The 11,879-nt window shown below is 44.9% G+C and overlaps 1 protein-coding gene across 4 annotated transcripts in view; it reads left to right on the top strand.

Annotated features, from left to right (window-relative positions):
- Positions 1-5,148: 5,148 nt before the first annotated feature.
- kn (EBF transcription factor knot) overlaps positions 5,149-11,879 on the top strand; it is a 69,301-nt gene continuing 62,570 nt past the window's right edge. For all 4 annotated transcript variants that reach the window (XM_089591823.1, XM_089591824.1, XM_014362907.2 and 1 more), the window contains exon 1: positions 5,149-6,183. In XM_089591823.1, the coding sequence (XP_089447949.1) occupies positions 5,936-6,183 (248 nt within the window). In that variant the 5' untranslated portion in view covers positions 5,149-5,935. The remainder of the gene's footprint in view (positions 6,184-11,879) is intronic.

Genomic DNA, 11,879 nt, shown 5'->3' with positions numbered 1-11,879 from the left:
CGCGCGCCGTTGTATCGCTGAATTAAGGTCATTCCGTACAGTTGATGTTCCCAAAAAATATACTTTTATTTATAAGCTTATAGTGCGCATTGTATGGTTACTATGTATGTGCATACGGTGCCATACGAATGAGGAAAATAAACATCGGATGATGGGGTGAATAGGAAAGGGGGTGGCGAGACTGACAAGTGTAACCCCCTTCTTCCCCCAAAAAAACGAGACAGATAATGCACGTAGCAATGACATATATGCTTTTTTTTTTTTTTTATAAGTATATAGAGGTACACTTTCGCGAGTAACAAACGTGAGTAAAATTTTAGGACTCGCGTGGCAAATTGGGAGGGCACATGGTCGCTCAAACGACCTGTTAGTTGGGCAACCGCTGCAATTAAATTTGCTCTCACCGCTCGACTCCGCGCGGAGCCACTTTCAGCCTCCGCAGAACAAATGCGCTCTTTAAGCCCCAGAGCTCCACAGTGTGTACATACACATAAAGCCTCAAACATACGTACATGGACCCACAAAGGAGGCAGAACGCAAACAGAGAAAGACCCAAAAATATTATCATAACCCTGTAATAGGCTTAGAGCAGTGACGCACGCGTGTACGTGTTACACCTACTTCGTACAACAATAGTGTATCTATATATATATATATGTATATACGTGTATACGTAGGTACCATTGAACGACAGGAGTAGAGAACACCCTATGTTACATGCTCGTGTGTTACACACCAGTGCAGCCTCCCTTTCTGTTCCTGGTGTGCAACGTGGACGCGTATGTTATATACCTACGGAGACGGATAATTGGATTTGGCCGGCGCGGTGATGTTCATTTGACATCATTGGGACATTTAGGAGCTTCCACGCGCTTGGGATTAGATTACTGGGATATTTAAGGAACTCGAATTGAGCGGGCGCGTGTGTGGAAGCTCCACCGTCACCCGAGCACAGCTGAATGCGACTCAACGAGCCGTAAGGCTCCTGACAAGTGTCACTCGCTCAATCGATGCGAGAATGCATTCAGGCCATGCACACATTGGTCACAACATGTGGTTACGATACGTCACCCAACGTATAGGTGTATTTGTAACACCACCTAATAACTTGTTTCATATTAGTCTTGGGAATTCGATGAATGCTCTGTTCAACGTGCTCTTGCTCTTTTATTTCGGTGTTTCGTGGGATATATCTACGTGATTCCGTGCACCTGAAAGTTGTTGCAAACTTTCGCTTGGGAGTGAGTCAAATCTGGAAAGGCAAGAAATTAGGATGGAAAAGGGGCGACGGGAGCACATAAATCTATCGTAGCGTGTATATACATACCGAAAGGCACTAGAAAAAAGTAATTATATGGCATTTGTTTGAATAAATTTACGGGGGTCGAAGCAATCGGGACAAGAGCCCAACTCCCATCCAACGGTGTAACAAAGTTTCTCAACATTGTTCTTCTTTTGCTTGTAGAAATTGCACGGGAGGCCACGATATTTTATGCTTGAGCAAACATTCAGTTTCCTCGCTTGGATAAAAAATGAAGATCGGAGTCTTGAACGCAGGAGTGAATGAAGAATTAATTTTTAAAAATATCAAACGAAATTTCGAAACTCCTGTGTTATTTGGTATTGTTTATTGACAACTTGAAATCACGAGCGTAAAATTTTCAAGTTTCGTAAAGCATAAAAATTAAGAATAATCATTTAGCACTCACATTCAGAAAAATCACTAATCCACGAATCCAAATGCTCACATTATCGTGTAAGCATTGAATTCACTTTTATACAATTTTTTTTTTCACATCTTAATAGTAGTTTTTTGGTTTAGCTCATGACTTGAATGTTCTTATACAGGTAATGCTCGAGTAATTGCCATCCTACTGATTTATTATTGACAAATGTATGAAATGTGCACAATTAACCCGTAAACGATAAAAAAAAACTCTCTGAGTATTTAACAATACCGATACCGGTGACCAAGGGTGGCTCAAGCGATTCCTTTTGGCCCCTTGATACCAAGGGTGAAAAAAAAAAGTGAAAAATTTTGTTTAAAAGTACGAACCGCATGAATAATCGCGTACAAAAGAAACCATCTGATTCACGTAAAGCAAAAGCGTTAATATCCCATCAGGTCATCGATCCCATGTACAGTTATACAGCCGGCTGTGTACCGTATCGAGGGATGAAAGGAGGTCCCTTCAAGAGGAGCGCGGCCGAGAGCTCAGGTATATTTATAGCACGTGTACCTCGACGTGTACATAACAAGAGCGAGTGCTGTCACGTGTTGGGGCTCTGCAGCGGTCCCCGAACGACCCGCGCAAAAGATCCTCTTACACGACGTGCCGAAAACTCATATCCATCACTTAGCTCTGCTAAACATTGTGTGCGTGTAAAATGTACGGTACAATAATATGGCTTCATCAGCCATACCGATGTCGATGCGGTGTTGTGTAGTAACACGAACGTTACCCTGCGACTTGTTCCCTGAACATATTCCAATTACGATGAAATCGATGTACCGCATTTCCTAACTATGGCTGTAAGCTGCAGTCATAAACATTTGTACCATAGTTGTAGTAAAACGAGGTTCTTCGTATCGAGCGGGCAAACTGTTGTTTTGTACACGTCGAGGTACACGTACGTGCAAACTGGCCCATGGTAAGGAGTAACAGTTTTCACTTGCACCTGTGACACATTTCTACTGCTTGATAGGTTCCTAGAACATGGTCGGACGCGCCATAGGTGCTATAGCAGTGGTTTTCAAACCCATCACGGGATGCTCGTGTGCCATTGTTGATGGCGCCTTAAGCACGTACCGTTTACAGCTACAGTTATAGGTATACAGGCATTTAGAAGATTTGTAGGTGACTGCGTGGCAAAAACGTGCCTTTCATCAAAATGTAGCTTTGGTTGGAAATGGCGGTTGAAAGCGATTCAGTGAATTTCATTCATCGATTACAATAAATTTATCCATGTGAAATTTCAGCTCGTATTGTTCGACCATAATATGTTTCTCAAATAGGAGTTTTGGTCAATGTTAATAATGTATCTAGTATGTACAGTAAAGTTCACCGCTTTTTGTCGAGTATATGAAAGCCGCAGTTAAAAAAAGCGCTGACTTGGAGGAACCTTTTTTTCTTAAATGTAAATTAAACTTTGTAGCGGCAAGTGGCAGTAATGTCTGCTTGATTTTACAAAAAAAATAAACATTGAAAAGTTACAGGCTTTTAATCGTCGAATGAATCAAAGGGATGCACGAAAGACTTTATAATCTGAACGAGCAGTTATTTTCGTGATACGATACACAAATAATTTCTCGTTTTGATGATTGTCATTGGTGGGGTGATCAAAAGTAAAGTAAAACAAATAGTACTGCTACTACAAAATGAAAACAAAAAAAAAAAAATCTGCGTTACGACTTTCTTCAACCCGAATCTGAATAAGTGCTTTCTGGAAGTCAATTTCGTGCCAGCGCTTTTTTAAACTAAGCCATTGGTATAAGTTTACAGATTTTGCACCACAAGTATATTTGTACTAAAATTTCTGGGTCCAAACATTAATTTTTTTCATTTTATATCGATATAATGAAGATGAAGCTTGAAGTTACACCTTAAAAAGTATAAAGTATCTTTTAAACACCGACATGCACAAAAATGTAAGTTTGAGTTACGTCACGTGTACTTGAAGAGCTATCATGCAGGTAAACAAGTAAAAACTTTCAGAGTGAGGAAAAAATATACAACATAAAATACGTAAGCATCGCTACTCGAGCGATAAAAAGAGAAACATGGCCGAGAGTTGGAAGAAAATCACAGAAGATGGCGGCGACTCCGTTGTTCCCGATAATCGCCACATTGATACATTTTTGGGAATGTCACGTTTGATGAACGTGGGAAAAAAAAATTTAGTCGGCCTAACGAATGATGCACACAACCTGTACCTGTTTAATGTTTAGCTGAACCAAATAAATTTTCTTGTTGTAAACAATTTTTTGGTGGATAAAATTCGCTTATTTTTTGTAGCTTTCGTAACTTGTACAATAATATACCATTATACGTTATGTTTCAATGCAAAATTTATTTGGCATATTATAAAAAGCCTGGATCTTTTTTTCGGCGTTGGATACTAAAGTTCCAATTTTGAACAACACACTTTGTTTCGAAACTGTTGCTCCGCTCACTGGAAACTTTGAAAATGAAGAACAAACCGAACTTTGAGCGGAAATTCCAGAAATCGTGAGTCACTGCTACACTTCATATCGTGAAACAATTTTATACTTCTACGACCATTAGAGAGGAAAAGAGAGGAAATTACGGCAATTAAAACTGTATTGTCTTTGATGTTCGCCACGTACCATATACCTGTCTCCATGATACCTTAGCTCGAACATAACTCGTATTTTACGCATCATAAACGCCGAATCGGACTAATGCTTCTCTAAGTCCTTCCTGTGTCCACTTTAGCACGAATTCATTAACGCATCCATCGGAAATCCGGTCGGTTTTCCTCAGAAAATCAAGTCCGCTTACAAAGGATTCTCCATGTGCGCAGTTTTTCAAACTGTAAAGCCATTTTCGCTCTACTTCGTATAGCGTTTCTAAAAAGTAAGTATACCCAAACCCCCCAGTTAACACGCCGTCAAATTTTTCTCACCCCACTCTTTTTTCTCCATTCATACATTATGAAATCGATCGATCTGTCGAACATAATTGTCGCCACATGCGATCGCATCGATGAACATTAATTTGACGTGGACTGCGAAAAATGCACAGCTGGCCGTAGAAATAAGTAGTCCTCGATGAATAAAATAAAAACATAAACAAAGCCGAGAGGTGTAGGTCGCGTCGTCCTCCCGACCCGACGGCGCAAGCCGCAATGCTCGGCGGAAGCCTCGAGCGTCGCCCCCGCTGTGGCGCCACGGTCTTTGGCGCAGCCACTTTGCGAAAGCTAGAGAGAGAGAGGCGCTCGGCCCCCCACTCCGGTGCACAGCCCCGAGTCGTCATTCGTCCAGGCGGACAGTCCGGGCACGGGATTCGCCGAGCGCTCGGGGTATGATTGGCCGGCCGCGCCCCGGGTGACCGCCTTCGCGCCGAAGCAGTGCGCCCCAAGCGAGCGTCGGAGGAGACAGCTCCGCCTACGGGCAGAGAGAGCGGGAGCGACCCTCGGGACTCTCCGAACGACGGCTCGCCCGGCTGTGACACATTCGACAAGCGTCTCTGTAACGGGAAGCAACGCGCGGCTAGGGACTTGCTAAATACAGAAAACTGCCTGGCGTGTCTGTTGCACCGCAGGCCCTCGCCCTATATACATCACATATTTATATCCATTGGGGCGAGTACAACGCCCCGCGCCACTTTCTTGCACCAATTCTCGGTGTATAGATAAAGTGGTACGGCCATCGAGTGGTCTTTCCGGCATTTGCGGACTATACGACTGCCGCGCGAGGCACTTTGGAGCACGAGGGCCAGAAAAGATTATATCGGGTCGCGCGGTTATAGTTTCGGTCGCACGTGCGCGCTCGGCTGTTGACAAGTGTTTTTCTGTTACTGTTGTGTTGTTGTTAATGTTGTTACTGTTATGTTGTTGTTGTTGTTGTTGTTGTTGGTCAACCGGTATACGTAAATAACAATTGTACATAAATATACGGTGAGTTGGGTGTCCATCACGAGAAGTGCAATCAACAATAGTAACAAACAATTGGTGGTGATCGGAATTGGCCAAATTGGCATGGTGCAGGGGCTTTGCGACAGCTCAGCGGCCCCTTAACGGCCGCGGCTGCTTGACCGAGCAGCAGCCCGACCATCGTCAGGAGGAGAGCGGCGGTGGTATCGACCCAACGACGCGTGACGACTGTCACGCCTACGGCCTCACCACGCGGTCCGACGAGTGGAACAATCTCCTGCCCAGCTCCACGATCGTGGGGGCTGGGGGCTCGCCATGGATGGGCCTTGGGGCAGCCGTGGCAGCTGGGGCGAGTGCGGGGGGTGCGGTCGGAGCAGGGAGTCCGGTCGAGTTGGAGGGCCACTGGAGCAGGAAGCTCTACGGGGCGAGCGTCGCGCCACCACCGCCCCCACCACATCACCATCCACGGGGACCCCTCGTTTTCGCGCCCCAGGACATGCGGCAAATACTCAAGGAGGAGCCCATGCCCAGGGCCTGGTCTCAGCCCTCCATCACCGACGATGGATCGTAAGTTTCTTCAAATTTTCACCAATAATAACGCCCAACTGGTTTTGAACGATTATCGAATGGCCATTTTCATTGTTGCCGTTGAAATTTTGTTGTCGCTCGTAAATGCCAATTTATCGAGATACCTTGTGTTTTTCCTCGTAAACAACTGACCGGTGTCCAATTGATCGGGTGTATCATCGAAAAGAATTTTTCTATTTTCACATAAAACAATATCTGTGGAGTATAGTCCTCATCGACATTTGGAGCGACATCACTTTGTGGTAACAACGATTCAACTTGTGTTTGTATGAGAAAAGGAAAACAATTCTCAAATATTTCCAATAACTTATCCTAACGGTCTTGGTATTAATTTGTCCCCATATAAATTAAACCTGTTCGTCGGTATTTCTTCTTATATTAAACATATCTATAAACGCCAAGTCATATATAAACAATCGGTAAAGTTGATAAGTTGTCGTGCTACATGTAAACAAACATCCAAAAACATAAACATTTTAAACTCAATGTCACGTATACTATTTATTCTCAATCAAAACAAACAAATCAAGTCGTTGATGTATACAGATACATACGTCTAATTTATGTTAAAATTCAAAATCCAAATTAGGAAGACACAAGAGAAAAAAAAATAAACTAAAATCCTTATGATATACAGAGGGGATTAAGTATAGGTACTTGGCTTACGATTTACACGTACAACGCTCGGGGCGAAACATCACTGGCAGGTATATACAAGTATAGCGCGTTTCACGGCAGTCCCACGATGGTAGATCCTAGTAAAGAGGAGCCGACGAGAAGGCTAGCCGAGATAGCCGTCCGTCAGCAACATCCCCTCGCTTCGTCCTCTAATCCGCGCATCCCCGAACCATAGCTTCCCTACCGCCCAATCGAGTTAATGCCGTATCCGGAGTAGGTCTCGAGGTCGCGAGAAGCTGCACCATAATTTTTACCTCTATAAAAAAAGTAAAAAATATTTTGTGCCAACGAATTCGCGCGAGTAACTCGCTTTCGCCCCGGTGGAGCAAACAATTCACTTTAACGCCGAGTCGAAAGGAGGAGAGTCACTCCGCGGGTTGCGTTTCAAAACTTTCCGGGCAAACTGCAGGGGGGCAGAAAGAGAGAGAGGTCGGGCTTTTAAGACCCCGTGAAACAAGTTTACGCCCCTAATGGGACGCTTTTTTTCCCCCACACCTCTTTTAAAAGTCGAGCGTTTGCTGCCACGGTGAAAACGAGCGATCAAACCGATCATCAGAAATCGGTTCGACACGCCGATGGCTACGAAATTGAGAAATAAATAGAAATCTCGGAGCACACGGCAGAAACGGAAAACAAAGAAACGCGCAAACCCGAGTCAGCGATAAATCTGCGAATCGGCCAATAATAACTGACCGGTCGAAGCACAGTAGGGGCACCTAAATAAAGCGCGGAGGCCGGGATTATGTTCGGGTGCAAATTGCTCATTATCTCTCCGCGTGTATGGCATTGGCACACTGTGTGTATGAATCATAGCAGCCTTGCGCGCATAAATACACACACACAACCCTGCACTTGCTATACTATCAGGCGCGCGCGTAGGAGCAGATTTATTGCGATTCTCCGTGGCCGATTCCACTGTCGTCGTCGCCGTATAGTCCTATCCATGCGCTGATTGTAAGTATACTCGTAACTGTTAAGCCGACACGAGTCATGTAAAATACATTTTCGTTACAGCTCGCAATACATTGAATGAAAAGAGTCAAGTATGATTCCAAGAGCATAAAAACCTCCGGTATCAAAAGCAGCTTTAATCGTTATCGAAAGCGCGTGCAGGCCTCCGGTACGGTATAAGTCTCGCGAACGGCCGAGTGGAAGAGCACACGCGTGGCAAATTACGCGATAAACGTAGGGATCGCGGCCACGTATAATTATCACCTCCGTCGCGCGCGTGTGTGCAAGAGTAGAGCTGCACGAGCAAACACACGAGCGACGCTCCGGTGCTCTCGCGCAAACACGCGTCAGACACCCGCTATACCGTATAGGATCATTCAGCCCCGGTTTTCCCTCCTCCTTCCGTGCCCTCCGCGTATCTCAACTTCGCTAATTCGTGTGTCAAATGTGAGCCCGAAGTGCAGGGCGAAATAATCTAATTCGTCGGTCTTTTGGAATGACTGAAAATTCATGAAATTAGCTACATCTGATGCAGTAGGTATACATATATTATGTTTTTACCTTAACACTATGAAACTACATATGCTTGCTTCATCTCATTTGGGTGCCCTTACCCCCACGATAACAAATCCATACATCGGATGGACATCGGCGTGGAGCGATCCACCGGAAAACAACCTTCACCTAATGGGCGAGTCAAGAGCACGAGCTAAGCGATATTACATTAAAAGCGAGCGAGTTGCCCTCGTGTGCGCGTGGGCGTTACAATTATTATTCCGATCTCCCCGGCCAAATTGCCTCGCGCGCGAAAACAAGCCGGGCGACACCGTTGGTGTATAGCGCCTCGACGCATTGTTCCGCCCGAGCTGCGCTGTTATTGCTCGCTATTGTCGTCCGTGCTGGGTATTATCTGTTGCGATGGATTATGATCGCCACCGAAGCAACGTGCGTATATGTATGTACATACAGGAAGATTTAAAACAAATGAAAAAAAAAAAAAAAAAAGAGGAAGAAACAAAAAATATATAAATTTATTCCAAATGGGGCCCCGTTTATTCGGATGTATAGTTGGTATGCTCGACTACGCGGAATTAATGATCTAATCGGGGTAATTAATCATACGCGCGGGTCCGATCAGCCGTGTAGCCGAGCGGAATCTCTACCAACGGCAGATAGGTGGGTATTACAACACCGTTGTTGTCGGGGGGCCCGAGGCCTGCCTGCATGCATACGCGCGAAAGAGCTATATACGACCGAGCACCGAAATCGGTACTAGGTACATACCGTATATATATGTTCCACGACATATATATATATATATATACGTGGGTGTGATAGTATATGTATACATACCCACGTGTATATGTGTATGCAGGGTGGTACGGGGTGGCGAGCAAAATAATCGGACGTCCGAGGAGTTATGGGGCGCGAAGCACCGACCGGTTAATCAGCCAGAGATAATTATCGACAGGGCCAGTATATCAAGTCCCTCCTCTCTCTGGCTCTTGCGTGCGTACAAGATATACGTGTACTCTACCGGCCTATCCATGTATATATACACCTACGCGACTTTTCCGTAGCCGTCGGATCCTCTCTCCCCTCCAACGACTCTATCTGTTCACGAACCACTCACTACGCTGTCCGAAGGTATTTATCTTTCGTTGGGGGTGGATTTTCCTCCTCCCCCCTCTCTCTGTATTCGCGCGAGTGCCTATAAATTGTGGCTTGCTTTTTTATTAGATTTTCATCTTTTTTTTCTTTTTTTTATTGCTACAGCTACGTGTTTTCGGCACAGCTTGTGCGTTTTTAATCGTCCGTAAGGGCAGTGTAAAAAAACATTGCGATACGAAAGAATTTTCTCTTTTTTTTTTTTTTTACGATACATGCCAAGTGTCGATTGGTGGATTTTTTAAAACTCTGCGGTTCACGTCGCTCGATCGATCCGAGCGTTCGGACCAAGGGTCATTCCGATCGTATTATCTGCCGAATACGTGCGTTTTCACGAGAGAAGGAACAACGTAAATTATCGAAATATGCGCCGCTCTGTTTCTTGGACAATCGTTTTTAATTACAGGTAGGACTTTCGAATGGTGTTTTCGTCGATAACTAAACGTGGGATCAACTCATTTTTTCATCATATTTATAAAAGAAAAAAAAATTATACACAAATCGTTATCAACGAGCGAGCGAAATTTGACTGAATTTGTCAGTCGTTGGTGCGGTATTTCAGAATTGCAGCGACTTCATCGCCAAGTTACTCGATTATAGCGTCACAACGGGGCCCCGGCAATAAAAGCGCGCGGCGCAAAACACCGATTCATCAATTCGGTGGGTGGACGGAAAAAAAAAAAACAGAAATCGCCTAGCCAGCAGCGGAGTCCATTCGAAGGGAAACGCGTGTGTATAACGCACAGATTGATCACCGCTAAGAGAAACATATCGACGTCGCAATAATCGATGTGCCCCGACGCGCATTTGCGCACCGAAAGGAAAAAAAAAAAAAAAAAAGTAAACAACGACACACACACACCCCCCGTCCGCGTGACAAACGCAGCGCCGATACCATCGTTTATTTTAGCAAATGCGCTGCAAAACTGCCGCTATTCATTTTCGCGACGCCTTTCCCTCCTCTTCGCCGCGCGTCCCCCCCCCCTGCCCCGGGTTTTGTTGCGTATACACTTTTCTGGGGCTCCGGAGGCGGCGATAATCCGATTTTCAGCGTGGAATCGCGCGAGCGATTGCTCCCTCCCTCTCGTTTCGGGCCGCAATCGTTTTTTCCGTAAATAAACGAGTGATTTGCCCGGCGCTCGCAGTTTACATTTTTTTTTCTTCCTCTTTTTTTTTTTTATTGCTTTCCCCTCCTCTCCGAGCGAGTGCACGCGCGCCGACCTGAAAATTATATGATGCATCACCGGAGATGACATACCATACACCATTCCTTCTCTTTCACTCTATAATGTTGCAGTCTATCGAGATTCTTCGACTTACTTATACATGTACACTCCGATGGTACAGATATATATTTGTGGACACGGTCATTAATAAGGATAATATCGATGAAAAGGTGATTTTTTTTTTTTTTCTTTCCTTTTTTGCAGAGCAACTTTGTTAAAAAATGGCAAGTGAGAATGGCTTTGTTTGGAAACAGGCTGCAGAAGTGACAGCACCGAGGGGGGCCTGACTCGGCACGAAACATCATACCCTCGAGCGGATGACTCAATCGCGGGAATGGGACTCATCCTTTTTTCGGGGGAAGCTAAGGGGGGAGGAAAAAATTTACCCGCCCTTCCCGGAATAATGAGGTGTAATTCTCGTTTGCAGAAGAGTCAAAATTTTTTTTCTCCCCCCCCCCCTTGTTTGTTCGATCACAATGCGTCTTTAGCCGATGAAAGGGGATTCTTCGACGCGATTACGAAAGAAACAAATCTTCCGGGAACACTCGTCGCAGTGGCCGAGGGAACCTTTCACGACTCGTCAAAAAAAAAAAAAAAAAAATCGTCCGTGACTTTTCTTACGTACGAGGAAGGAAAAAGTAGGCGCGGCTGTCCAAAACCACACTGCGCCGGGGGGGAAAAAAAAAAGTCCCCCCGGGGTGTATTATCTTCGGCTCGTGCGCATACGCTATTTTGACACTTTGAAAAATTGTCGCCAAATTGTTTCTCGGGGACTCGGCTGCAGTGTATATACGTGGTTTACAACCCTGTAACCGATTCCTCGCCACGTGCATATATATACATATAAACATGTAGATCGCGCGGAAACTCTACGGATGATGAGCGATGGCACGCCTCCCGAGACCCCTTCCGGCTTTTCTCGAATCCCAGAAAAGTTGCTTCACGACCCCCGCGAGCTTTTTTTCGGGGACTTTTTTTTTTTTTTTTTTTTTTTACAATCCTTATGATGTTTTTTGCTTTTTGTGTGTAACACACAACATCCCGGGGTATACCAAACTCGCGTGTAAAACCAAAATCACGTTGACAATCGATTATTCGGGCAAAAAGGGGAACAAAATGAAACGAACGAACCCTCGTCCTGGCGATGGACAA

The sequence above is a fragment of the Copidosoma floridanum genome, unplaced genomic scaffold, assembly GCF_036245765.1.
Source record: "Copidosoma floridanum isolate Cflo_tuat_1 unplaced genomic scaffold, Cflo_Japanese_pri ptg000014l, whole genome shotgun sequence".
NCBI lineage: Eukaryota > Metazoa > Arthropoda > Insecta > Hymenoptera > Encyrtidae > Copidosoma > Copidosoma floridanum.
This window is presented reverse-complemented; position numbering and strand designations above follow the sequence as displayed.